At 48.1% G+C, this 25,710-nt stretch overlaps 1 protein-coding gene across 2 annotated transcripts; it reads left to right on the top strand.

The window, feature by feature from the left end:
• Positions 1 to 4,229: 4,229 nt before the first annotated feature.
• Positions 4,230 to 19,133, top strand: MTHFSD (methenyltetrahydrofolate synthetase domain containing). Of its 2 annotated transcripts, none has more exons than XM_030956365.1 (7): positions 4,230 to 4,376; positions 5,307 to 5,420; positions 6,423 to 6,536; positions 8,518 to 8,608; positions 9,342 to 9,454; positions 9,666 to 9,791; positions 18,337 to 19,133. In XM_030956365.1, exons 1-7 carry the CDS (start codon positions 4,239 to 4,241, stop codon positions 18,835 to 18,837), a joined length of 1,197 nt encoding a protein of 398 aa, XP_030812225.1. In that variant the 5' UTR covers positions 4,230 to 4,238; the 3' UTR covers positions 18,838 to 19,133. The 2 variants fall into 2 exon arrangements, with proteins under 2 accessions (XP_030812225.1, XP_030812226.1); XM_030956366.1 differs by lacking the exon at positions 5,307 to 5,420 and adding an exon at positions 5,131 to 5,244.
• The last annotated feature ends 6,577 nt before the right edge of the window (positions 19,134 to 25,710 follow it).

Genomic DNA, 25,710 nt, shown 5'->3' with positions numbered 1-25,710 from the left:
GCGCTGCGCAGCTTCAAAACCGCCCCGCGCCGCCGCCGCGCTTTTACTGCCCGCCGGCCCCGCCCCCCGCCGCCGCCGCCAGCCAATGGCAGCGCGCGGCGCCGCGGCCGCAGCCAATGGGAGCGCGGGACGCGGCGGCGCTCCCGGGCCGGGCCGGGCCGGGCCCCGCTCCGGCACCCCCGGTACCCCCGGGCACTCCGTGCGGGCTCCGCCGGTTCTGCCCCGAAAACCAGCCCCGAGCCGGCCCGGGGATGTGCCCGCTTCCCGCTGTCCGCCCCGTGCTAACGGCGGGGTTTGTCAGCGCTGTGTGCGGGCAGGTTGATGGCGGTGTCGAGGTGTCCCCGTGTTCCTGTGTCCCGGTGCCCGGCGGGGCGTGCGGTCACGGTTTTAGATGTATTTCTATGGAATTCATCCGGAGAGGCCGCTGGGTGCTCGCACGGTGGTGGGAACATCGCGGCTCGGCCCCGGTGGTGCCGTCGTTGCGGGTTCAGATGTTGCTCTGCCGCTTTGGGGGAGTTCGGGGATATTTTATTATTCTAGAAAATACCCAACAAACCGGACAAAAAGCAGCGAGCGCGTTTAAGTGTCTGTATTTTATTTTCGTTCCGGGCATTGAGGTGGATTTTCTTGTGGCTGTGAAATCCGCCCCTCTGCCTTGTCCCTAATGAGTTCATTAGAGGCAATCAGAGCGGGACAATTAGGGACGCATGGTGACCAAGTGTAAACTCAAGTGTTGGGGGAAACTGCTGCGAATTGTTCTGTTCCACCCGGGAGAAGCGTGGATCCGCCGGGCGAAGGAACCGAGGTGGGAAACCAGCGATTTCCCCGCTCCGCAGGGAAAAAAAAAAAAATTAAAAATCAGAATATATCTATAATCAAAAATAGCGCTGCAAAATCGATTCGAGCCCGAAAAGACCGAGATAAGGCCGAAATGAATTTGCTGTCACTTCGCTCGGGCTCCTTCCCGCCGCCTCCCCCGAGCCTGGCTGCTGCCGCTCTGATTCCCGAGCGGTGATTTTTGGGTTTCTTACACTGTAATTTTGCCTTGCCCTCCTTGCAATTTGTGCGGTTTCGTAAGGCTTTAAACAAAGATATTTTTTCCCCCCAAAGTCGGGCTGGGATTTTGGGCGGCTGCTGGCACCGAGGGTCCCTTTCCCGCTCGTAGCCCGGGCGGTGAGGAGACCGCAGGCGGCTCCGGCCGTGGGAACCCGGCGGGGCTGTTAATTACCGGAGATTTTCTTAATAAGAAAAGAAACGATTTTATGCGATAACTAAGGGGAGGGGAAAAATTAAATTATGAGGTAGATCCTCTATAAGGAGGGATGGTTAAAAATGATCTGCGATGGAAAAAAATTGATTGGGGAGTTTCTTCGGGTGTTTCAAAATTGTTATTTAGTTTTGACGGAAATAATTTTGAATGTTCGGGGAGGGTTTCATCCACCGAGAAAATGTCCGGGGATATTTTGTTTGGGAAAACAAATAGTGAATTCAGCGAGATAAGCTGATACTTTTTCATGTAAATGTATGACCATAAGAGAAAATTTTTATTTTTTTCTGGAATAATTTGAGAACGACTTCACACTTTCATGTTCGGTTTTCAAATAAATCACATTTCTTGTAACAACTCGGGCTGTGTCTCATTGTACACGAGCAAATGGCATTTCTTTAACGATATAAGTTTATAAAATGCTGGAATTTTAAAAAAGAGAGCTTGAGCAAAGCCACCCCTGTGGTGTCGCAGTGCTGTCCCTTCCTAGAAGCCTGGAGAAATATCCTTGATGGAATCTTACCTCTCCTCGGCTGAAAACTTTACCGAGCTGAATTTCTACAAAACCCCCAGAAGCATCAAAAGTTCTTTGCTTGCTGCAGCTGGGCACCGAACCAGCGGGCTCGGAAAAACCCAAAATTCGAATGGCTTGAAGAAAACAAAAAATAAATAAGATAAAAACCAGCATAATGAAAAATACGTGGGGGAGTGCGGGGAAAGGAGCGCCTTTGAGGAGGAGAGCGGGAGGCGGTTGGAAATGCGGGATTTTCCCCGCGGGGCTCCCTGCGCCCGGTTCTCCGGGGGAGCCGCCGGTTTTCCTCTCGCAGCCTTTACCGGCAGCGGCAGCGGAGCTTTCGCAGCGCTCGGGGAGCCCCGGGGGCCGTTCCCGACATCGTTCCCGGGGCCGCTCCGGGTCAGCTCCGGAGCCGTTTCCAGTGTCGTTCCCGGGCCGTTCCCAGGCTATTCCTGGTGTCATTCCTGGGCTGTTCTTGGTGTCATTCCCGGTATCATTCCCAGTGTCATTCCCGGTGCCGCTCCGGGACAGTTCCCGGGCCGCTCCGGGGCCATTCCCGGGCTGTTCCCGGTGTCGCTCCGGGACAGTTCCCGGGCCGTTCCCGGTGTTATTCCCGTTGTCGTTCCCGGGCTCGCTCCGGTCTCACCTGCCCGCGGGGGCTCCGCGCGGCGTGTGTCGCCCCCCAGGGGACACCGCGGGGACTGCTGCGCGGGCGCGGGGACAGAGGGACAGGGACAGACAGAGGGACAGGACAGGGGGACGGGGACAGACAGAGGGACGGGAAAAGTGGGGAAGGAAGGAAGAGACAGAGAAAAGGAGGAAGGGGAGGGAGGGAGGAAGGAAGGGAGGAAGGAAGGAAGGGAGGAAGGGAGGAAGGAAGGAAGGGAGGAAGGAAGGAAGGAAGGAAGGAAGGAAGGAAGGAAGGAAGGAAGGAAGGAAGGAAGGAAGGAAGGAAGGAAGGAAGGAAGGAAGGAAGGAAGGAAGGAAGGAAGGAAGGAAGGAAGGAAGGAAGGAAGGAAGGAAGGAAGGAAGGAATTAAAGGAGTGAGAGGAGGGAAGGAGAGGAAGAAAAAGATTAAAGAAGAAGGAGAAAGAATGAAAGAAAGGAAGACAGAAATAAAGGAAGAAAGGAGGAGAGGAAAAGCAAGAAAGAAGAGAAAAGGAAAGAGGAAGAGGAAAAAAGGGGGAAGGGAAGGGAAGGGAAGGGAAGGGAAGGGAAGGGAAGGGAAGGGAAGGGAAGGGAAGGGAAGGGAAGGGAAGGGAAGGGAAGGGAAGGGCAAGGCAAGGCAAGGCAAGGCAAAGGCAAAGGCAAAGGCAAGGCAAGGCAAGGCAAGGAAAGGCTCTGTCTAGCACCAGTCCAGCCAAGACCCACTGATGCACATGAATCGCTCAGAGCTGGAGGGGGAAAGCCCTGAATTCAGCAGGGCCTTGGCTGCTGTGGAGAGAAAAAACCTCAGAAAAGGAGTTTGCATCTGCAGCCCTCAGAGAAGAGCACCCCAATTTATTCTGATTTTTTGGGGTGGCACAGCTGCAGCTGGCTCTGACCGAGGATCCGCAGCATCCCAGCCTAGTGGGGTGTAATAATAAATATGATAATAAATCATATCATATCATATCATATCATATCATATCATATCATATCATATCTACAATATAATACAATACATTACAACATTATACAATACAATATAAATAATAATAAATATACCTATTCTGAAGACATTTCCGCCTTTCCCAGCACGCTTTAAAATAAACCTTCATAAATTTTAATCATCGTTTCATTGTTCCCATGACCCCTCCATCCCACTCAGGAACGTCGGGATTCTCAAGCTCCTTTTTTTTGGGTAGTTTTAGTAGAATGAGTTTATTTTATAAATAATAAATCGTGCAAATAAATAATTTATTATCCAATTAAAGGCGAGCAAGAAGTGAACATGGGGGAACCCACGTAGAGGCTGGATATTGTTTTATTCAGCATCGGCCAGTTCTAAATGGAAAATCAATTAATGTGAGGAATAATTTTACAAAAAGCGGGGTGGGATTTTACCCCCTGCCATAAGACATGATGGAAGGCCCGTGATATTTGTATAATGCGGGCGGAAATCCCACATTAATGCGCCAGCACAGCTTTTTTTATGTTTAATCCAAGAAATGAATCGGGCCCTCAGCGATCTCCCCTCACGGCGCTCCCGCCAACTCTGCCTTCGAGGCCTTTTGAGCCCTCAGAGCCGCCGTAGCCGCCGCGCGCGCGCAGGAGGGGCGTGGCCAACCCGGAGGCTCCGCCTCTCCGTGCTGACACGATGAGAGGCGTGGTTTGGCTACAGTGACGTCACAATCCTGGGGCGGACGTAGTGGTGACGTCACGACGGATGAGCTACCGAGGGGCGGGGCGTCGCTGACGTCACGGCGCGGCGGAGAGAGCGGGCAGGCGGGAGGGGATGGCGGTGACGTCAGGGCGATGGCGGCGGCGGGCCGCGCGCTGCCCTCAGCGGGCCGCTCCAAGTCGGACATCCGGGAGGAGGTGTGGGAGCACCTGGAGGCCTCGGGCCTGGCCGAGTTCCCGCGGCCCGTGCGCGGCCGCATCCCCAACTTCAAGGTACGGCCGGCGCTGGGCCGCGTCCTGCTCCTTCCCTGCCCCGCTCTGCCGGGAGCGACCCCCAGTGCCTGCCCCTCAGTGCCCCCAAAATGCCCCCCCACTGCCCCCAGTCCCCCCCACCGTACTCCCCCAGTGCCTCCCAGTTCTCCCCCCAGTGTCCTCAGTGCTCTCAGTGCCCTCCCAGATCCCCCTCAGTGCTCCCCCAGTGCCCTCAGTTCCCCCCATTCCTCCTCCCCAGTTCCTCCCCAGTGCCCCGAGCAGCACCTCACAGCCCTGCAAGGAAACCAAACAAAAGCACCTTGTCAATTCCACAGAATGGTTTGGATATTAGGTAAAAAAATTTCACCGAAAGAATAATAAAGCACTGGAATGCTCTTCCCAGGGAGGTGGTGGAATCACCATCTCTGGATGTGTTAAAAAAGCCTGGACGTGGCACTTGGTGCTGTAGTCTGGTTGAGCTGTTAGGGCATAGGTTGGACTCGATGATCTTAGAGATCTCTTCCAACCTCGTCATTCTGGGATTCTCTGTGATTCTGGGATTCTGTGATTCTGTTTGAATTGGAAGGGAATTTAAAGCTCCCTCAGCAGGAACACCTTCCACTATCCCCCTCCCAGCCCTGTCCAAGCTGGCATTGGATATTTCACAAAAAATCAACATCCCCTCAATCCAAAATCTGCAGAAATCAGCCTGTCCAGAGGGTGAAGGGTTCTGCATTAGCCATTTCTGCTGTGAGCTGATATTTTATGCAAACAGGGCTCCTCCCACGCTGCCACCAGGCTCCTGGGCTTGCAGCAGTTCCGAGCTGCCCGTGCAGTAAAAATAAACCCCGATGCTCCCCAGAGGAACGCCCGCTTCCTCACGCTGGAAGTAAGTGAGAATGCTCAGAGTAAGTGAATATTCCTCTGCTCTTGGCTCCTTCCCTGTGCCAGGGCTCCCTGCAGGCCTGCTGCTCTCTCAGGGAGCTGGAAGCATTCAGCAGAGCACGGGAGGTGAAGGTGGATCCTGACAAACCTCTGGAAGGTGCCCGGCTGGCAGCTCTGCAGGTAAAGGCAGCCCTGAGGAGGGGCTGGGAGGGGACAGCAGAGCCTGGCAGTAGGGATGTGTCCCCTGAGTGAATAAATGATCCTTTGTGTCCTTAAAAAGCCCAGAAGTTTCTCTCCTCAATTTGGTAAAAAGCCACCTCACAGGGGACTTTACCTCAAACCCAGCTGGACAGAAGCTAAAAGGTCCCACCTAGGTAATTCACTAGAAAAAGAAGAGAACAAAGGAAATAATCCCTTTTGTGGGGTGTTTTTACCAGAAGCAAGAGCCTCCTGCCCTGTCTCTGTAAGAGCTTTGTTATTTTGCCTTTTAATAAAACTTTTCTGTTTCCAACACTGCCTCAGAAGCCATCCTGCTGATTTTATGCTGTTCAGGGTAGCTGGGCTGTCTCAGGAGTGATGGGTTCCTCTGAGAGCTCACAAGACCTGGCTCAAGCAGAAAACACAACACACCTCAGCAACACCTGGCACTGCATCTTCAAGGGGTTTATGTGCAGCTCAAATCAATGAGTGCCATGGAATGGTTTAGGTTGGAGGGGATTTGAAGGATAATTCAGTTCCAACCTCCATCACAGGGGCACCTTCCACCATCCCAGGGTGCTGTCCAACCTGGCTTTGGACATTCCAGGGATCCAGAAGCAGCCACAGCTTCTCTGGGCACCTTCTCTCCCCACCCTCACAGGGAGAGTTCCTCCCTCATATCCCATCTAACCCTGCCCTTTGTCAGTTTGAAACTATTACCTCATACAGCTATTTAGAGACATAGCTTTAAAGGAGAAATTGTCTTTAAAGGTATATCCTGAAATATCTTCAAATCTCTGTCTTACCTTTTATTTCTTCAATAAACCTTTTGATGGAATTTTCCTGCATTGGAGGAAATTAATCTTACAAGCACTACACCATCTACAACATAAAAAAATTAAATATTTGGCCATGTAGTTTTTACTGTGTGACAATAAAAACATTTCTTCAGTGTAAAATGAACCTTTTCCTGTGGTTCCTCAGGCAAGGAAGACTTTGCTGGTTCCCACACCACGTCTGAGGACTGGGCTGTTCAACAGGATTGTTCCCCCTCCAGGTGCAACCAAGGAGATGCTGAGGAGATGTGCCACATCTCAGGTGGGAGGGCTGAATTAACCTTGGGACAGTGTGGCCTTAGGATGGACCAGCTGGAAGCTGGAAAACCTGAATATTTCATGTTAGGATGTTATTCCTGGCTTTGTGTAAACACAGCTGCCATTGATAATACTGAAATTCAGTTTTAGCAGGACAGTATTGATATTTCTCAGTGTCTTTTGGAAAATCGTGACTTGAGGAGAGTTAGATCTTTCTTCATGCTCCTCCATCCTGCAGTTCTGAGCTGCTGAACCCTTTGGGGAATATTTTAGGGCTCTTAGGTGTTACCAGCTAGGAAAGTTACCATCTTCAACCAAGGAGATGCTGAGGAGATGTGCCACATCTCAGGTGGGACTGAGGCATCAGGGAGGGCTGAATTAACCCTGGGACAGTGTGGCCTTAGGATGGACCAGCTGGAAGCTGGAAAACCTGAAATCTCTTCATGTTAGGATGTTATTCCTGGCTTTGTGTACACTGATAATGTTGAAGTCAGGAGAAAATTCAGTCTTAGCAGGGTTGAAAGGGATTTGAATTGATATTTCTCAATGTCTTTTGGAAAATCATGACTTGAGGTGAGTTAGATCTTTTTTCATGCTCCTCCATTCTGCAGTTTTGAGCTGCTGAACCTTCTGGGGAATATTTTCGTGCTCTTAGGTGTTACCCGCTAGGAGAGTGGAGGTTTTTATAGACCACACCAGCCAAAGAGCCGTGAATTGTGGCATTTGCATGCGGCGGGCTCAGACACGTGCGGCGGTCGGGTTTGCCGCGGTCTCTTGCTGCCCTCTCGTGTTCCAAGCTCACCGCACAGCCGAGGGCTGCGGCCAGACAGCCCTGCAGGGTTTACATCTTTATTTCCCATGAAACCCCAACATGAAGAGGTTACTACAGGGATTTATTTCCTCCTTTATCTCCTGCTAAAGGCAATAAAGTTCTGCAGCAACCCCATAAACAACCGAGGTTGTAAAGGCTGGTAATTAGTCGTGACTTTCTTTGTTGGAAGTTCTATTGCAGTCATTAACTAATTAAGCTGTTCAGGGCTGAAGAGCATTTTTGCAAGAGACCTTTCTCTTGGCCTGCTGTCTGATCTGGGCTCTTACCACCATGTGTCTGGTTTTTCCCCCAGCCCACTAATGAAAAAATGCTGTTGGCAGTTTGTATTTACAAAGCACTGTGCAAACAATCCTTACCACACTGCTGGGAAGTGCCTGATGGGTGTTAGTGCTGATAGCCGGCCACAAATGACTGAATTCTTGGGGTTTCTGCTCTGCACAGAAAATGTGTGGCTCTTTATTGTGATTTTAATATTGTTAATTTATGATTAGCAGCAAGTTGAGTTGGTGTGAGGAGCATTTGCAGTGTGCTGTACACATATATTGGGAGTGATTGAATCACAAGATGGATTTTAAATAGTTCTAAACCTCTGATGTTTAAAAACCCAAGTAAACATAATTTTTAATTTCTGCAATCTGGACAGAATTTTCGTTAAGATGAGAACAGATTGAAGAGGAGTGTGTGGAGTTGGATTTCTTTGTGCTGTAGCTGTCTGTGTCTAAATTAACATTGCGATTTGTTTATTTCAGAATTAATTGAAGCATTTGTAGTGCTCTGGTGTTCCTCAAGCTTTTAGTAGAGTAGGGAAGTGTAAATAGGAAGTGTCACTTGCCCTCATTTTTAGGAACAGATTGCCAAAAAGTGTTTCAAAATATCAGGTTTTGATCCTAAATAAAAAACCTTGCTTCTAAAAGTGCCCACCTCCCTCAGCTCTCCTTGCAGTGTGCCAAAATTCCTGTCACTGTCGTAGGGAATCTATTCTAGGATTCCCTGGGGGATAACTTCCCAGACATGTACAGCTTGGCTAAACATGGAAGAGACACTTGGAAACGTGGGGAGTTACTGGGATTTATCAAAATATCCTGGATTTCTGCCTCAGTCCTTGGAAGATTGTGCCCTCTGCAAACCTCAAATGCTGTTTTTTCCCCTGCAGGGTGTAAGAGACTTCAGCGTGCCTGTGGGGCTGGATGACAAAGCACAAGTGGACTTGGTTGTTGTGGGGTCAGTGGCTGTCTCTGAAAAAGGTAAGGAAAAACTTCCAGCAGAAAAGTCCCAAATCCCAGCCCAGTGGCAGAGCCAGATTTCTCCTTGGAGCTGAGCTGTGGTCTTGGCTTCTGCCCCTGTGTGTGCCCAATCCCTGCTGCCAGGGAAGCAGGGGTGCCTCAGGATGCAGTGGGCACACAGCAGTGGCCTCAGAGATGTTCAGGAAAGCTCTTGAGGAAAGCAATTCTTTGTGTTCTGAAGGAATCCAAGCAGGCTCCCTGTCAGAGATCTGCTCTGCTCACACAGGCTGTGTGAAAGGACTTGTGTTAGACCTGCTGATTCAGGACCTATTTGGGGATCAGATTTTGCATTTTCTAGTATTTTGGAAACCTGCTAGTGCTGAAAAATTTTCCACTGACTTTATCCCTTGCCTAAAATAACACAGATTTACATGTGACCCAGACTCCTCTTTACCGACATTAACCTGTGTGGGACATGAATAGAAGGTTCTAAATACAATTGCTAAATAAACTGCTGGCTAATTACATTGACTTTGTTTATTCTGAATGGGAAGCTTCTGGCATCTTTTAGGAGTCATTAAAACTGATTTTTTATTTCATTTCAGTGCTGATTTCAAGGAAAGCTGCACCCTGTGAGAGATGCTGATCTGATTTTTTCCAGAGTTACAGCTTGCAGACTGCTGGGTTAATTACACCTTTTTAACAACTTTCCACTGCGCTGTTTGATTTTTTTTCCCACTTTTCTGTGCTTTAGGCTGGAGAATTGGCAAAGGGGAAGGTTATGCAGACATGGAGTATGCAATGATGGTGTCCATGGGGGCAGTGCAGGAGGACACACCTGTGGTCACCATCGTGCACGACTGCCAGGTGAGTTGAGATGTTCGAATATCCCCTCTGCAGCTGGGAGGGAGCTCTGGGACACTTCCTGCTCTGTCTGCAGAGGAGACATGGAATGAAGCTGGTTTGGCATCTTCATTCCCATTGTCTTTGATGGATTTTCATGTGACAAGACATCAGGAATGGGGCACAGCTTTAGGGAGCTTGTTTTTAGCTACTTAACCAAATCTGTGCCTTGTAGGTGCTTGACATAGCAGAGGAGCTGCTGGGTGATCATGATTTAACTGTGGATTACATCCTCACTCCAACAAGGACCATCCAGACCCATTGCAAACGACCAAAACCTCAGGGAATAATGTGGCACAAGGCAAGTTCAATTTAATCCAGTTAAACCTTAAACCTTTGCTGCTGGTGGCACCAGGCAAGTTCAGTTTAATCCAGTTAAATCTTAAACTTTTGCTGCTGGTGGCACAAACCAAGTTCAATCTTCATCAAGTTAAACCTTTGCTGCTGGTGGTTTACTGGTACCAATAACCTGCTGATAAACCCCCCATTTTTATATAGAAACAATTTTTTAAAATTAGATATATTTGGTAAAAGAGCAGATGTGTTTGTCAGGTGAAACAAGGCAGCAGCATCTGTGTGCAGTGGGGTTTAAGGGGTAATGGTGAGGAGGAGAGATATTTCCCTGCATCTGAGGTTGCTGTTCCCATCCTGAAGTGTCCCAGGGGGTGGAACTGGTGGGGAGAAGTCTGTGCTGCTCTGGTTGTGAAAGGAAAACACAACCTGCTGCTGGCACATTCCTGTTCCTGCAGTGGATAAATCTGTGGCTGCAGCTCAATTTCAGGTGGAAGAACAGAGATTTTAAACATGAATCTTTATTTATTGGTAGTTCTATTATGGATTGGCCTTTTCCCCCTGCCCAGTGTCAGAAACTTCCTCAGCTTCCCAAATAGTTTCAGGAAAGCCTCGAGTGAATTGTTTTACTGGAGGTTCCTGCTGGGAAAGCTTTTTCTTTGTCATTGGATTTTCATTTCTGAAATCATCCAGTCAGGGAGCAGACCCAATCCTGCATGAGTGAGTAGAGCAGGAATGCTGAAATGAGGAATTGTGCACCCACATCTTGCACAAACTGAGCAATTTTAAGGGAATACTCCCCGGGAAATCAAAACTTGTTTGTTAAAATTTGCCAACCAACTGAAAGAGTTAAATTTCTTTAGGTAATGTATCTACAACAAACAAATTCTAGCCAGGACTATTTTTATTCCAGAAGTGGGAGAGCATTTTACCCTGCCTGTGGTTGAGGGTTTGAGGTTATAAATAAATAAATAACAGCTCTGTCTGCCCTAGTGCATTTTTTCCATTGAATTATTTTTGAATTGTAATTTTTTTTAGGATATTATTGAATGTAATTGTGTTGAAGGCCTACCCCTTGTGCTCCATCCATCTTGCCAACATATTTTTGATCAGTTTGTCTGCCTTGGTGTCAGACTTCTCAGTAAGTGGCCTTGCTGACACTTTTTTTTTATTTCTTTTTTTGTGCCTTTCGCAGAAACTGAATTTTCTGCAGCTTTCACTGAGAATGGAGCACAGAGTGACCCTTTATTTGAATATTTCAGTGTTGATTTAACACCTTTTGTTTGGAGCTGTATGGATTAAATAGGAATATTAGAGAAGACCAGGGATAATCATCACTTTTCTGTCTTTTTGGGACTAGAACAAAGTGTGGTGTCTATATGAAGCAGAAATTACCATTAACCCCAGGGAAATGAGTGGCATTTATTTTGTGTGTGCCTGTGGTGTTCAGCTCTTGCACAGAGGGGTTTGGAGGTGGGAGGTCCGGTTAATCACCAGGGTGTGAAAAAACCAGCATTTGATAGGGGCTATTTCAGTGTTTATCCTTTGGATTTTCCTGGCTACTTCTCCATCATTTTCTCTCCATCCTTTTCTCCTTCAAATCCTGGCTTTGCTGATGCATTCCTGTTCCTCAGAGCAAAACTAAATGAACCAAGAGGCAGTGAGTAAATAAATCATCCGCTTCTAAACACGGGCTTTTGTCAACACTGAGTAGCTTAACTTCATTGTGAGGACCTGTGAGGTGGAAAATACATTGTGAAAAAAAGCTGATCCTTGGGGAGCAGGGCTGGATCAGGGCAGGACAATGTTTAGGAGTTTGAAATCCAGGTGTTTGCAAATATGGGATTACAGCTAAGGGTTGTTGTGAGGATGTGCTGCCAGTAATGCACACTCAGCTCCAGAGGGAAGGGAAGGAGGTGCTCACCCAGCAAACAAATCCATGGCTGCATTTCCATGCTGAAGGAGCTGCTGCATTTTCCTGGAGTGCTTTTGTGTGTTCTGAGCTGTTTAAGGACTTCCAAGGAAGTGGAAGAGCCACAACATCATCAATACCAAAGAATCATTATCAGGCACTCCAGAAACACTTCCAAACCCCCAGTGCTGGGGAGTGTTTGTGGAACTTTTGTCTCTCTGAGGTCAGAGGTTTGGGACATCAATTTGAGTTACTGGAGGGGCAGCAAGAGCTGCTGAGAGCTGAGCACTCTGGAGAACTTTATTTGGATGCCAGTGGAGAATTATTTGGCTTCATCTGTCTTGAGAATCCAACCCATTGTTTCTGGGAACTCTAAATTCATGAAGCTACTTGCTTTCTCATTTAAAATTTTCTGTGGGTAACTGTGATCTTTATCTGGGACACTGGCTATTATATTTGTCCTAATTACCAAGTTATTTGTGCTGTGCTTATTTTAAATTGAAATTGTACAGACAAATTAAAATATTTGAGTTCACAAAGAGGGAAAGGAGAGTAGTTGGTGGAAAAATCACTATATTTTAGCAAATATTTCCTCCTGGCTTTGCAGTCATTCTTTTGCTGAGGATTTTATAGCAGTAGGAAAAGAATTTTCCTGAAATGAAATGAACAGGGAGGGAATCCCAGTGGCAGAGATGGCAACAACAAACAACAGCTTTGGATGTGTGATAGAACATTTGGAAAGGAAAGCTCAAAAAATGCACCCATCCAAGCTGGCAAATCCTTCAGCAGAAGGAATTGCAGTCAGTGTAGGCAGGGCTTTGTTTTGGTGTGGTTTTTGGGATGGCTGGGGCAGGGAATGCTTTCCACACCTGCTCACACATCTCAGCACCTTTGCAAAGCTCAGCCTCGCTGCAGAGTCCCCAGAATGCCCTGATGGATTCCCAGTGTGGGCTGCAGGAGTTTCTCCTGAGGGACACCAGCAGGCTGCCAGCTCCCAGCAATGTGCCCTTGGATTGTGTGCACATATTTGGACATTTTGTGCAAATGAATGATAAAATGTTCAGCTGTGCTGGCCTTGTTGTCCTGGCCTTGTCTGTGCCACAAATCCCTGTTTGCTCAGAGCTCCTGGAAACGAGGACACAGCATGAAAAGAGGACACAGCACAAAAAATTTGGTCTGTCCCAAGGAGGTTTTGAATAATCTGGGGTCAGAGCCCTTTGGGGATGAACCTTGCAGGTGGATCTGCGGCCCTGGAGGTGTTTGGTGCTGTTTGCTGCCTGCCAGGGCAGCTGCATCAGTCTCCATCTGAAAATCATGGAATGGGTTGGGTTGGAAGGGATTTGAAAGAGAATCTTATTGCAAGCCCCTGCACACCTTCCACTGTCCCTGAGCGCTCCCCAGCCTGGCCTTGGACATTTCCAAATGTCCCCAAGGGATGTGGCAGCCACAGCTTCTCTGGGCACCTGTGCCAGGGCCTCCCCACCCTCACAGGAACAATTCCTTCTCTATATCTAAACTAAATTTTCCCCTTTTCCATTCTGAGGCCATTCCCCTTGTGCTGTCACTGATGTCACAGTCCCTCTCCAGCTTCCTTGCAGCCCATTCAGCTCCTGGAAGGTGCTGGGATGTCTCCAGGCTGAACAGCTCCAGCCTTCTCAGCCTATCCCCACAGGGGAGGTGTCCCAGTCCTCCTGCCAACTTCATGGACTCAATCCAACATTCCATGGTGTTCTGCTGCTGGGAACACCAGAGCTGAGCACGGGATTCCAGGTGGGGGCTCACAAGATCCAGGTGTTCCTGTGTCAGTGAGATGAGGAGCAGAATGAAATAGCAGGATAAGGACAGCCTCCCATCCCACCCCATCCCACCCCATCCCTCACTCCAAGGAGATCTCAGTGCTCTTTGCCCTGCCCTGGCTGGCTCAGGGGTCAGCATTTCTGACCCAGGACAAACCCATCCTTCATTCCCCACAGCAGAATGGCTCTGATCAGAGGTCTGGGAGAGCAGAGGGTGAGGAGAGCCCTGGTGTCCAGCAGGGATGCTGCAGGATCCATCTGCCACCACATTTTGGGATCAAACCAGGTGTAGCTATGATATTTTCTGAAAAATCTTTTCTTTAGGATTTTTTCTTCTGAGAAGCTGAGAGGCCTCAGGAACAAAATGCAAACATTGATTATCTGCTGCTGTGGAATGCAACAGGTGGATCTGGGATTGGTCTCATGTGGTTGTTTCTAATTAATGAACAATCACAGTCTAGCTATCTAGACTGTCTCAGTCACAAGTTTTTGTTATCATTCTTTTTCTATTCTTAGCTAGCTTTCTGATGAAATCTTTTCTTCTATTCTTTTAGTGTAGTTTTAGTAGAATAGATATTATAAAATAATAAATCAAGCCTTCTAAAACATGGAGTCAACATTCTCGTCTCTTCCCTCATCCTAAGACCCCTGTGAACACCATCACAACCAGGTGTCGTAGCCATGGATGCTGTGGGTTAAGTGTTGGGAAATTTGTGCTGCCACTCAGCATCCAGGAGTTTTTTCCTCAGGTTTCTCTCAGAAAGGGGCCACTTTTCCCTCCTCAGCTCCTTTCCCAGTAATTGTGTGCCAGAAGAATTTATCCAGCCTCTGCTGTCCTCTTTCCCCAAGGCTCTCCCAGCCGTGGCAGAGATTATTAAATGATTAATTGCCTTTGGTGGGGTTATTTTTAACCCAAATTATTTCAGACTTTATGGCACAGACCCATGAGCATTTATTTGGCCAACCCCAGAGGGCTGAAGTGTGGAATTGGTCTAGGAATTGGTGGTCAGGAGATGACAGGGAACTTCTTCAGCTTTGGTTTCGCTAGCAAAGCTAAATCCCAACACTCAATCCAGAGTTTCAAAACATCTGTGAATGGTTTGGCCTTGGTTTTGAAGGGATGGGGGAAGCTTCCAGTGCTGGGTTTGCCCACGTTCACATAGATGGATCAACCAGACTTGGGCTGGAATGTCCCTAAATTCTGGCTTAGCCTAGAGCAGTAGGCAGGGACAGGAACAGGGATGAGCAAGGCTAGAGAGGACTGAGCAGCCAGCAGAGCACCCAGAAGTGTGCAGCTTGTTGAAAGAGAGGAGGAATATCTTTGGCCTCTCTCCACATGGAAATAAATCCTTGCAATCCTCCCCAGCTCACAGGACAAAAGGAACTTTTTGCATGCTTGTAATTAGCAACACATTGTACTATCACAGGGTTCTTTTGTTTGCTCTTTTGCAACAGAGCAGAACAAGCTTTTTCCTCTCCCCTGCCACCCACTGCCCCCTTTGCCCTTTTGGTTCTCATCCCCCAAAACCCCAATGGATTTGTTTGTTGAATTGAAACCCCAAATGGAGTTTCTGCCTTTCAGTGCCATAAAAGTGAGAGAAAACAAGGAAGGGTTTAGAAGGTTTGGCCCAGCTGAAATGTTCTCCTAGAACCCAGAGAAAAAAACCATTAAGGTAAATCCCTGTGCCTCTTGTGACAGGAAGGTGTCAGCTGACAGTGGCAGAACTTGTCTAATATTTTTTACAAATCTTTGCTGATACAAAAAAAGAAAAGTCTTAAATCAGCTGCCTTTGTTGCTTTGGTGAAGGTCTGTTGGTGTTGTGTCTGCACAGGGCTGGATTTTGAGGGAATGACAGAATCGTTTCATGGTGGTGTTTGACCAGAACTTTAAAGAAAATAGTTCATAGCTCTTACAAAAATCCCAGAATCGATGATTTTGGAGGTTTTTTCCAACCTCAGTAAGTCCAACTGTGACTGATCCCAGACCAGACATCTGAGTCCCACGTCCTGTCTTTCCATAAACACCTCCAGGGATGAGGACTCCACCATGGGCACTAATCCCAATGTCTAATCCCCCTTTCTGTGCAGAAATTCCTCCTGAAACATAAATGCTGTTGTCACTGCATCTTCCTGAGGCCACCAGGAGCCTGAAACTGCAGCTCCAAGAGCTGCAGGCTGATGCCAAAATCTCCTTAGTGAGAGGAGATGCCTGATGGACGTCCCTTGGAGATTGTGCTGTTCCCTGGATTATCTAAATCCTGCCCTTGGATTGTCCTGGGAATTCCAGGGCTGATCCTCTCAGTGCCCATCTCTGATTCCCCAATCTCCAAAGCCCTGAGGGTTTGCCCTTGGTAGCATTTCCCTTTCTAACCAAACACCCAACTCATGCCTTGGCAACTCGGTGTAATTTCAGGATGAAAGGAGCAGTTCTTGGGCTGTGCTTTGGGGCCAGGAGTGATTGGTTTGCATGAGAACAGAAAAATGTTTTTCCTGTTTGGTTTAATTAGCATAGAGCTTCCATTTCACATGGAAATTTGACAGAGGACAACAAACCTTCTTAATTGTTGGCCAGTACAAACAAAGTGAGATCCTTCAGGCCTTGGTTTGATGTTGTATCACTCAGGGAAGGGGAGTTTGCTGTCAAACACAGCACTTGGAATTCTTGGCTGAGAAAAACAAATCAGCCCCAGAATCCACAGAGTAATAATTCTGTAAAATGTGGAAATGCTCTGCACCTTTCTGAGTGTGGAGGCTCCTGGAGCAAGTCCTTGCTGTTTGATGTCGTGTTAGCAGAACTAGCACAGGTTTTATTTATCATAATAAAATCATCATCATTTCAGTTCCAGCCTGAAATAAAACCTTGCTTGTTTGCTTTTCAGAAGATGAAGAGAATTCTGTTGGGTGACTTGCCTGTCACCTCATCCTGACATTGCCCCCACCCTGCCTTGGCTTTTCCTCGAGTCACTTCAGAGCTGGGTTTCTGTCCCCAGGGAGCTGAGCTTGATGCTGTGCAGATGCAGGCTGGCTGTGCCTGTAACTGTAGGAGCAGGAATTCAGAGGCTCTGGGCTGCTGAGGTCTGAGCTGGGAGCTCTGCAGGCATACTGGGATGTACTGGTGCTGCTCCAGCCCAGCCTGCTCAGGGTGCTGGCCCTCTCCCATTCTGGGCTACTAGCCTGGGTCTCTGCTAGCTCAGGCATTGCTTCCCCAGGCTCTGGTTTGCTCCCTACATTTCAGCATTGGAGCTGGTGTTGATGGATGTTGGACTTGTCCAGCAGCCAAGCAGGAATTCCTCCTCCTTCCAAGCTCAGTGTGCAAGCCAAGAGCTCGACCACATTAGCTGGGGAACCACTGCATTTCCTGCCAGTGTCTGAGTGCAGCCTGGGGCATCTCATGCCTCACATGGATGGGGTTCAGCTGTTGAGAGGAAGAGCCCTTCCAGAAAAGCTCTTTGGGTCAGGGATGGATGGATGGATGGATGGATGGATGGATGGATGGATGGATGGATGGATGGATGGATGGATGGATGGATGGATGGCAGGAATAACGGGCTCACAGTGTGAGTGCAGTGTCCGAGCACTTCTGTTCCTGCTCCAGCCCAGCACATCCATGTGGGGTCTGAGGAGCTGTGGGTGCTGTGGGAGGTCGGGTGGCACAGAGGGGATGTGCCCCAAGCAGGGGACGTGCCTCCAGCTGGGCCCACATGCACAGGAACCCTGCTCCAAGGCACGCTCCTGCTGCAGCTTCCACCATTGTGTGACCCAGCCCACGGGATTTCCTGTGCTGGGGGAAGAGAGCACCAGCAGCTCTGCAGAATGGAACTGTCTGCTGGGTTGGGATGGATTCTGCCAGGCTGGGATGGTGTAGGATTCTGTTAGGGCTGGGATTGTGTAGGATTCTGCCAGGGCAGAGGATTGTCAGGGCAGGGATTGTGTAGGATTCTGCCAGGCCAGGGATTGTGTAGGCTTCTGTTAGAGCAAGGATTGTGTAGGATTCTGCCAGAGCTGGGATTGAGTAGGATTCTGCCAGGACAAGGATTGTGTAGGATTCTGCCAGGATAAGGATTGTGTAGGATTCTGTTAGGGCAGGGATTGTGTAGGATTCTATCAGGGCTGGGGTTGTGTAGGATTCTGTCAGGGGAGGATTTGTGTAGGATTCTGCCAGGCCAGGGATTGTGTAGGATTCTGTTAGAACAAGGATTGTGTAGGATTCTGCCAGGCCAGGGATTGTGTAGGATTCTGTTAGGGCTGGGATTGAGTAGGATTCTGCCAGGACAAGGATTGTGTAGGATTCTGCCAGGACAAGGATTGTGTAGGATTCTGCCAGGACAAGGATTGTGTAGGATTCTGCCAGGACAAGAATTGTATAGGATTCTGTTAGAACAAGAATTGTGTAGGATTCTGCCAGGATAAGGATTGTGTAGGATTCTGCCAGGACAAGGATTGTGTAGGATTCTGCCAGGGCAGGAGCACAGGCCCTCAGTCAAAGCAAACACAGAAGGAGAACAAGGAGAATGCAGATCTGAAAGCACTCAGACAAATAAATGTCAAATTGGAATAGCCCTGACTTTGGTTGGGATTTGCCTGCTGGATCCATAGTGCTGCTCACTTCAGGAGTCACTAATGTTTATTTTTGTCCTGCAGTGTGTATTTAGGGAGCCTTCCCAATCAGAGCAGCAATTAGGAACATTTGGAATGCTCTGGCTGTCTGCATGGCAGGAGCATAATAAGGTTCCTCTCTTTTTATGGCACAAACGAGCCCTGATGCTCATCATCTTTTTCTGGAAGGCAAGAAATCCTTTTACAATAATTATATCCATTCTTACAATAATTATATTCCTCCTTTTTAGGTCAGCTCTGAGATGCTGGGAAAAATCCCCATCCTAAAGACTCTTCGATGGAGAGAGAAGCAGGCTGGCAAGGATGTCACCCTCCAAGATGAACACCCAGCCCTGGCAGACACCAACAGAGCAGCAATTTCAGACAGGAAGGTGATGGCTGTAAATCCCCAGCCATGGGCTGCTCCAGGCTCAGCTCCAGGGGGAAGTGATCCTGTAAATCCCAAATCTGAGGGATCTGACACAATCACCACTGTGTACGTGGGGAACCTGCCTGGCAGCCTGAGGGTGAGCCAGCTGAAAAGTGCCCTGAGGGAGCTGCAGGTGGTTCCTGCTGCCCTGAAGTGGCAGGGAGCACAGCACAGAGCTTTCCTGGACTACAGGGAGCAGGGGGCTGCACACAGAGCTCTGTCCTCCTTGCAAGGCCTGAGCCTTGGGGGCAGTGCCCTGAGAGTGGAGCTGGCCAAGAGCCAGAGGAACAAAGGGCAAGGAGAAATCAATAGTCACAAATGAGTATGGAGGGGAAAAAAACCACACAAAAAAAGGTGTTTTCATTGTTTTGTGAGAAGCCAACCTGAAGTTTTAAGGTTTTTTGTAACCCTCAGGTTTAACAAAACCAAATTTCTGCACAAACTTTCCTCACTTCTGCACGTGGACATGCAAAGGTTTGTCCCCACAGGTGACAGAGGAGCCATTTCTCTCTATAAATAATTGCCCACAAAGTAGCCACACTCTGGTTTTGGTGCTGTTTGGTGGTTTTGTTAAGCCTGGCTTAAAGCCCTGCCCCTTGGCACCTGCAGGGTGGTTCCAGTCAGTCAGTTTAAGTGACTCCTGCCCCTTGATACCTGGCAGGTTAAAAGGCAGCAGCAGGAAATCTGTCCTGAGGGTAACAATTCTGTTTACTGAAAAATGGGCTTTGCCTGTTGGAAGTTTTCAATTTATTTTTTATAAAAATGACCAGGGACAGAGAGATTGTCCTTTTTGTGTCTTGAAAAGTGGAAGCACTGGCTTAGTTCTAGCTCTACTAAGAGCTGGTAACATCAGGTGGGAAAGATGGGAACCCTTTTCTCAGCTTTTTGCTAAATCTGCCCTTGGTAAACCTTATATTTCTTATTTCAAAGGAAAGCAAATCCCAATTTTCTTTGCTTTTCCCCAAAACTGCTTTTCTGATGGATCAGATAATTATAAAATTATAATTTTATAATTTAGCAGCATAATTTTATAATTCAGCTGCTTTTCCTGATTGTCTCTTCTAATGGGATGTCATTCCTTTGCCTCTGTGAAATAACATTATTATTATTATTATTATTATTATTATTATTATTATTATTATTATTATTATTATTGAGATGAAAAGCAGGCATATCATGGTCAGAACTTGTTGGTGCTTAGTCTGGCATGGAATTCTTTGGGAATTTGCTGGAGATTGATGCTTTGTCACCATCCCTGATGCTCTTCCACATCACAGTGAGGAGGGTGAGGCATCACCACCCAACTTCTCCAGGTGAAAATGCCCCCAGGCACTGCCCTGGGCATGAACATTCCCTTCCAGTGGAATGGCCAATAATGATTTATCTGCTATGGCTCTTATTACCTTTTTTTTTCCCCCTCTTGGGTTTCCTATTCCTGAAAAACAAGTTAAATTTTGGCCCAGCCATCCTTTCTAAACAGAAGCACTTTTGCCAGTGATGCTGGGCACGTAGTCAAAGTAAGCATCTAAATGGATTTTATTTTTTTAAAGTAAGAGTTGGAAAGTTTTTTCTTTTAGCCAGGGAGTACTGTTAAGTATATTTTAAGCAGATTATTATGCCTTGAGGGTCAGACATTTATTCAGTATTAAATATAAAGTTCTTATCGTTTGTGGCTGTGTAGGGAAGGGCTGAAGGAAAGCTTTGGAGCTGTCCCAGCCCTGGGATCCCAGCACAGGAAGGACAAAGAGCACCAGAGGAGGCCCCAGGATGAGCAGAGGGATGGAGCAGCTCTGCTGGGAGGAAAGGTAGAGAGAATTGGGATTGTTCAGCCTGGAGGATGGAAGGTTTTGGAGTGAGCTCATCACTTTCCAAATGGAATTCACTCCTCCTCCCAGTGGAGAGGGACACTGGAGAAGGGATGGAAGGACAGGACACAGGGAATGGCTTCCCACTGCCAGAGAGAGGGTTTAGATGGGATTTTGGGCAGGAATTGTTCCCTGTGAGGGTGGGAGGCCCTGGCACAGATTCCCAGAGCAGCTGTGGCTGCCCCTGCATCCCTGGCAGTGCCCAAGGCCAGGCTGGACAGGGCTTGGGGCACCCTGGGATGGTGGAAGGTGTCCTTGTTCACAGTCCTTGTTCACAGCACAGGGGTTGGAACAAGATGATCTTTGAAATCCCTTCCAACCCAAACCATTCTGTCATTCTGTGAACTTCTTGTAAGGTCAGCAAAGGATCTGGAACAAATCAGCAGTTCCATTCCATTCTTTGTACAGCTCCAAATGATTTCCAGTATCACTGAGCCCAAACTCAGGCTGCACAACCCTCTGGGTCTCATTGCAGGCCTTGGCATTCAAGGCTGAGAGCCAGGGTTATGTTACTGCCCAAACACACTCACTGCATCAGCAGCTTCCAAAGCAGAGGAAAGAAAAGCAAAAAAATAATTATCCATCCCTGCCTGCCCTTTCCAAATGATGGCAAATTGAGTAATGAGATCATTTGCTGCTCCTTTTGACTCTAGGATATTTCTTGCTCTGCTGAAGATATCCAGGTGACCTTAGCAGTTAAAATCCAGTGACTCTGCCAAAGAAAACTTCCAGCATCTCAAACTTGCCCTGTTGCATTTCAGGTGTGACCCTTTTCTGGTCACAGTTCTGGGGATCACATCCTCTACCTTCTTTCCTTTCTTCCCATCTTGAGTTTCAGGGCAGATCTGTTTGTGTGTTCTGTAAATGTGGTAATTTGCTTGCTTTCCTGTCAGCCCAGCCTGCAGCCAGGGCCCACTTTTGTTAGGACAAACATCTGGATGTTTTTCTGTTTGCAGCTGTGGCTCTGGGTGAAGCCCACAGGTGAGCAGTGTCCAAAACCTTGGCTCTTTCCAGCCTGTCACTTTTTTCTGTCATGTGTATCATTCAAGGTCACATTTCACTGTATTTACCCAATATCCTTTCCCAGCTGAGAGTGAAACTCCAAACCATGCTATGAGGAGATGCTGACTGGGGGTGTGCAACAGGTTGGAAATCAGGAGGAATTTCTTCATGGAAAGGGTGCTCAGGGAGGTGGTGGAGGTGTCCAGGGAAGGGCTGGACCTGGCACCCAGTGCTCTGGGCTGGGTCACAGATTGGATTTGATGATCCTGGAGCTCTTTTCCAACTTTTATGATTCTATGAACTGTGGTTAGGAAGAAAAATAATTACTGTAAGCTTAAGCTTATTAGCACTTTGAATGGGCTGGAAAGATGCTGCAGTATTTTTGTATTTTTGATCAGGTTATTAATAAATGTCAAGGTCTTTCAGGTGCTGCCATCGCAGTCAGTAAATCCCTCTCTGAAATCAGGATGGGGCTCTTGGTGCTGCTCTTCTCCAGCTAAAAGCCATTTCAGTGCCAGCTGCCAAACTGCTGTTGGGTTAAATGAAATTAATTAAACACAAGAGTGGCCAAGGCACAGCCCTGCACGGCCTTCTGGTGTCTGCAGCTGTATGATGTGGATTTTCTCTTGTGGGCTGACCCTAAAGGAAGCAGCAGATTGTGTAGAAAAAGTGAATGGGCAGTGTGCCTGTGGCAGAGCTATTGTTCCAGGCTCTCTGCATGCTCAGGAAGGCATCACTTAGAGCAGAGGCTGGAGGGATTTCTGTGACTCCACAAAACTCTGAAGTGCAGGAGATTGTATTGAATCCTTGGGTTCTGATCTTACAAGAAATCTCGAGGAGTTGAAGCCTGTTTATGTTTTACTTTGGCCCAGACCAAGGCTATGAAAGATACCAACAATCAAACCATAAAATCCATAGCTTGAAATGTTATCTGAGTGAATGAACAGCCTTTAAAGAGCAGAATATTTCCCCAAATCATAATTCTTCATTCTGTACCTGCTGTAGCTGTGACCTGTGATACCAAGATACCAACAATCAAACCATAAAAGCCATACCCTGAAATATTCTCTGCCTGAATGAACAGCCTTTAAAGAGCAGAGTATTTCCTCAAGTGATAATTCCTCATTCTGTACCTGCTGTAGCTGTGAGCTGTGCACAAAGACACAAAATGTGCCTCATCTCAGGGGCATCCTGACTCAGTTTTACTGCTTGAGACTCATCAGATCTTCAACGGTGGCAAAGCAGTGCCTGGGTGCTGCAGAAAAGTCTGAAATGCTGCTGATGGATCTCTACTCTGCTTTTAATAGGGAGTGAAGTGATCCCTAGCCCAGCCCTGGGTGCAGCAGCAGCAGCAGCAGAGCTGTGTGATGAGCAGAAACGTTCAGCAGTACAATGGGAAATGCTTTCCTGAGCCAACTCTGTTCCAAATAATTCAGACTGAGGGCTCTCTATTCTCTGCACAGCCCGATGGCCTCGCCTGTCATGTGGTCAGGCACATTCTTTCCAGCTCCTTTCATGGCACAAACATTTGGGATGCTGTTGTTGAGCTGCTGTTGCTGCTCTCCCCTCTTTTTGAGGGTTCAGAAGGGGAAGATGCTGGTCTGGAGTGAACCCCTGGGGCTGGGTTTGGCATCAGCAGTGACCACCAAGGTGTTCCATGAGGGATGTGACCTTCCCAGGACCATTCTTCGTTTCTCCCTACCCTCATTTGTGGGGGAAATGCAGAGGGAAACCAGCATGGGGTGAATGGAGCCTCCACCAGCTTCATGAGGGAGAACAGGGTGACTTTGGAGGGGGTTTTTGTTGGAGGCCATCAGTCCCAGCGTGGTGTGTGGCACAGAGCAGTGAGGCAAGGCTGGAATCTGCTAACAATGAGGCTGAGGTGGCTCTGTGCCACCCCAAAACTGCACAGGCGTGAGGGTTTTCCTTCAGCCAGCCATGTCCATGCGTTTCCTGGAACAGGGACAAGGCCACACAGCTTCAAGCCACCAAAGACAACAGTAAACAAGCTGCCTTGCTGGGTAGGCTCTGAGTTACAAGAGTCAGGCACTGTTTGTTTCCAGGGAAGGAAAAAGGGGAGAAGAAAACCTCTCACCATCAAGGCTTTTTCCTGGAGCTCACATCCAAGTCCACATCCAGCCCTCCAGCATCTCCCTGATCTCCTCCCAGCAAGCAGCCTGGAAGGACAGAGGTTTTATCCCGTTATCCCAATTTAAAACCTCAGGAAAGGGATGGTTAAACGCTGTCTCCAAGTCATGTCTTTAGTTTGTGTATGCTTTTTTTTTAATATTTCATCATCTTCTACTGCTCCAAAGGGCGAAACAAACGGCTTTTAGGGAAATATTTCCATTGAAAAATCCAGCACTGGGGCCGTGTTTTTTCTCCCCAGGGGTGAGGAGGGGGAGGAAAAGCGTGTGCAGGGATTTCTCTCGTTCCGGTTCCTCCGAAGGAACAGCCCCTCACAGCACTTCTGCCTCTGGAGGAAACATCTGTGGCCATGGCCACGCTCCTGAGGCAAACCCCCTGCTTGGGAGGCTGCTGTGTACCAAATGCTTTGATTTCCTGGTTGCCATCTCTTAAAGATTATCTGCCTCCCAGAAAAGGGCAGCATTTCCCATGTTCCCATGTGTAACGTCCGTGATGGCTGCTGTAAACATCATGGAACGTTTCCCTGGCCCTCCTCTGACATAGGTAGCAAAATCTCTGCTTTTCATCTTTCAAAGCCCTGCAGAAATGTTTAGGGTCGTGTATCCTGCCATTGTTCTGGGCTGGGCATCCCACTGAAGTGCCTGGGAGAAATGAGTTCAGGATATGGATCTATCTCTGCTCCATCTCTGCTGCAGCCCCAGGAACATCCACATTTTACAGAAGGAAAGGCAGAGATGGCTCCTGATAGACTGGAGGCAACTGGTCATTCCCACCCCTTTGGAAAACAACAGGAGCACCGGCCAAAAACTCAGCAGAAGTTCTAAAAAAACCAAAAGTTCTAAAACCGCCCCCCAACCAAGCCCCTCTTGGGATTTTCTGTGTGATGGAATTGATGTTCCCAATGGGGAGCATTGGGATGGGTCTGGGAGCCCTTAATCCCCCTGGTTCTCCTGCTCCAGAACTTTCCATCAAGATACCCAGCACCTGCCAGGCACAAACCACAGCTCCTGCTCTGGGAGACAAGGCACCACTGAGAATTTTTTCCCAAAATTTTGCCCCAGGAGCATCCACATTTTACAGATGGGAAGGCAGAGATGGCTCCTGAGAAACTGGAAGCAACTGGTCAGTCCCACCCCTTTGGAAAACAACAGGAGGACAGGCCAAAAAACTCATCAAAAGTTCTAAAAATCCCCAACCAAGCCTCTCTTGGGATTTTCTGTGTGACAGAAGTGATGTTCCCAATAGAGATTTTAATACCTGGAGCATCAGGGTGGCTCTAATCCCACAGGTTCTCCTGCTCCAGAACTTTCCATCAAGGTAACCATCACCTGCCAGGCACAAACCACAGCTCCTGCTCTGGGAGACAAGGCACCAATGAGAATTTTTTCACAGAATTTTGCCCCAGGAGCATCCACATTTTACAGATGGGAAGGCAGAGATGGCTTCTGAGAAACTGGAAGCAACTGGTGATTCCAGCCCCTTTGGAAAACAACAGGAGGACAGGCCAAAAAACTCATCAAAAGTTCTAAAAATCCCCAACCAAGCCTCTCTTGGGATTTTCTGTGTGACAGAAGTGATGTTCCCAACATTTTATCTCCCAGGGGATACCCGTAACCTTTAATCCCCCTGGTTCTCCTGCTCCAGAACTTTCCAGCACATGGAACCAGGGACAAAGCCCAGCTCCTGCTCTGGGAGACAAGACACAAAACAAATCTTTCCCCAAATGTGTCACCTCCAGAGGTGTCCAAGTCACCCAAATGTGTTACCACGCCCCCATCCCACACTCTGAGCCAAGCCAGGTTTACCTTTCCTTAAAGAATAAAACAAACAACACAGGGCAGTTAAATGGGATCAAAAAAAAGGCCAGGGGGAAAAAGAAACATTCATGTGCTGAAAGCTGCCACATTTCTAAGCATTACCAAATCCATGGCTACCACTCCTTCAGATTTCAGAGTGAATAATTGTTCAGACAAGAGCCATACCTGTGTTTTTGCAGAGGGATCTCAGAGTGTTTCCAGGCACCTGCACTGCTCAGGCTCTGCAGTGTGACATTTCCATCCCTCTGCAGGGACTTCTCTTCACCCCCACACAACTGCTGCAGCAAGTTCTGCTCCAAACGAGCTCCTGGTACCCCCCAAAGTCCCTGCAAAACTTTCCAGGCCATGTCATCCTGCTTTCCC

The sequence above is a fragment of the Camarhynchus parvulus genome, chromosome 11 (genome assembly GCF_901933205.1).
Source record: "Camarhynchus parvulus chromosome 11, STF_HiC, whole genome shotgun sequence".
Lineage (NCBI taxonomy): Eukaryota > Metazoa > Chordata > Aves > Passeriformes > Thraupidae > Camarhynchus > Camarhynchus parvulus.
Note: the sequence above shows the minus strand (reverse complement) of the source record. Positions and strands in the feature narration are given on the sequence as shown.

What these genes read in the sequence shown, in the direction of transcription:
- MTHFSD (XM_030956365.1), top strand. Translation starts at nt 4,239, where the DNA reads ATGGCGGCGGCGGGCCGCGCGCTGCCCTCAGCGGGCCGCTCCAAGTCG. An exon ending in GGAGATGTGCCACATCTCAG is followed by an intron (nt 6,537 to 8,517) that starts GTGGGAGGGCTG and finishes TTTCCCCTGCAG; the next exon opens with GGTGTAAGAGACTTCAGCGT. An exon ending in AGTGGCTGTCTCTGAAAAAG is followed by an intron (nt 8,609 to 9,341) that starts GTAAGGAAAAAC and finishes TCTGTGCTTTAG; the next exon opens with GCTGGAGAATTGGCAAAGGG.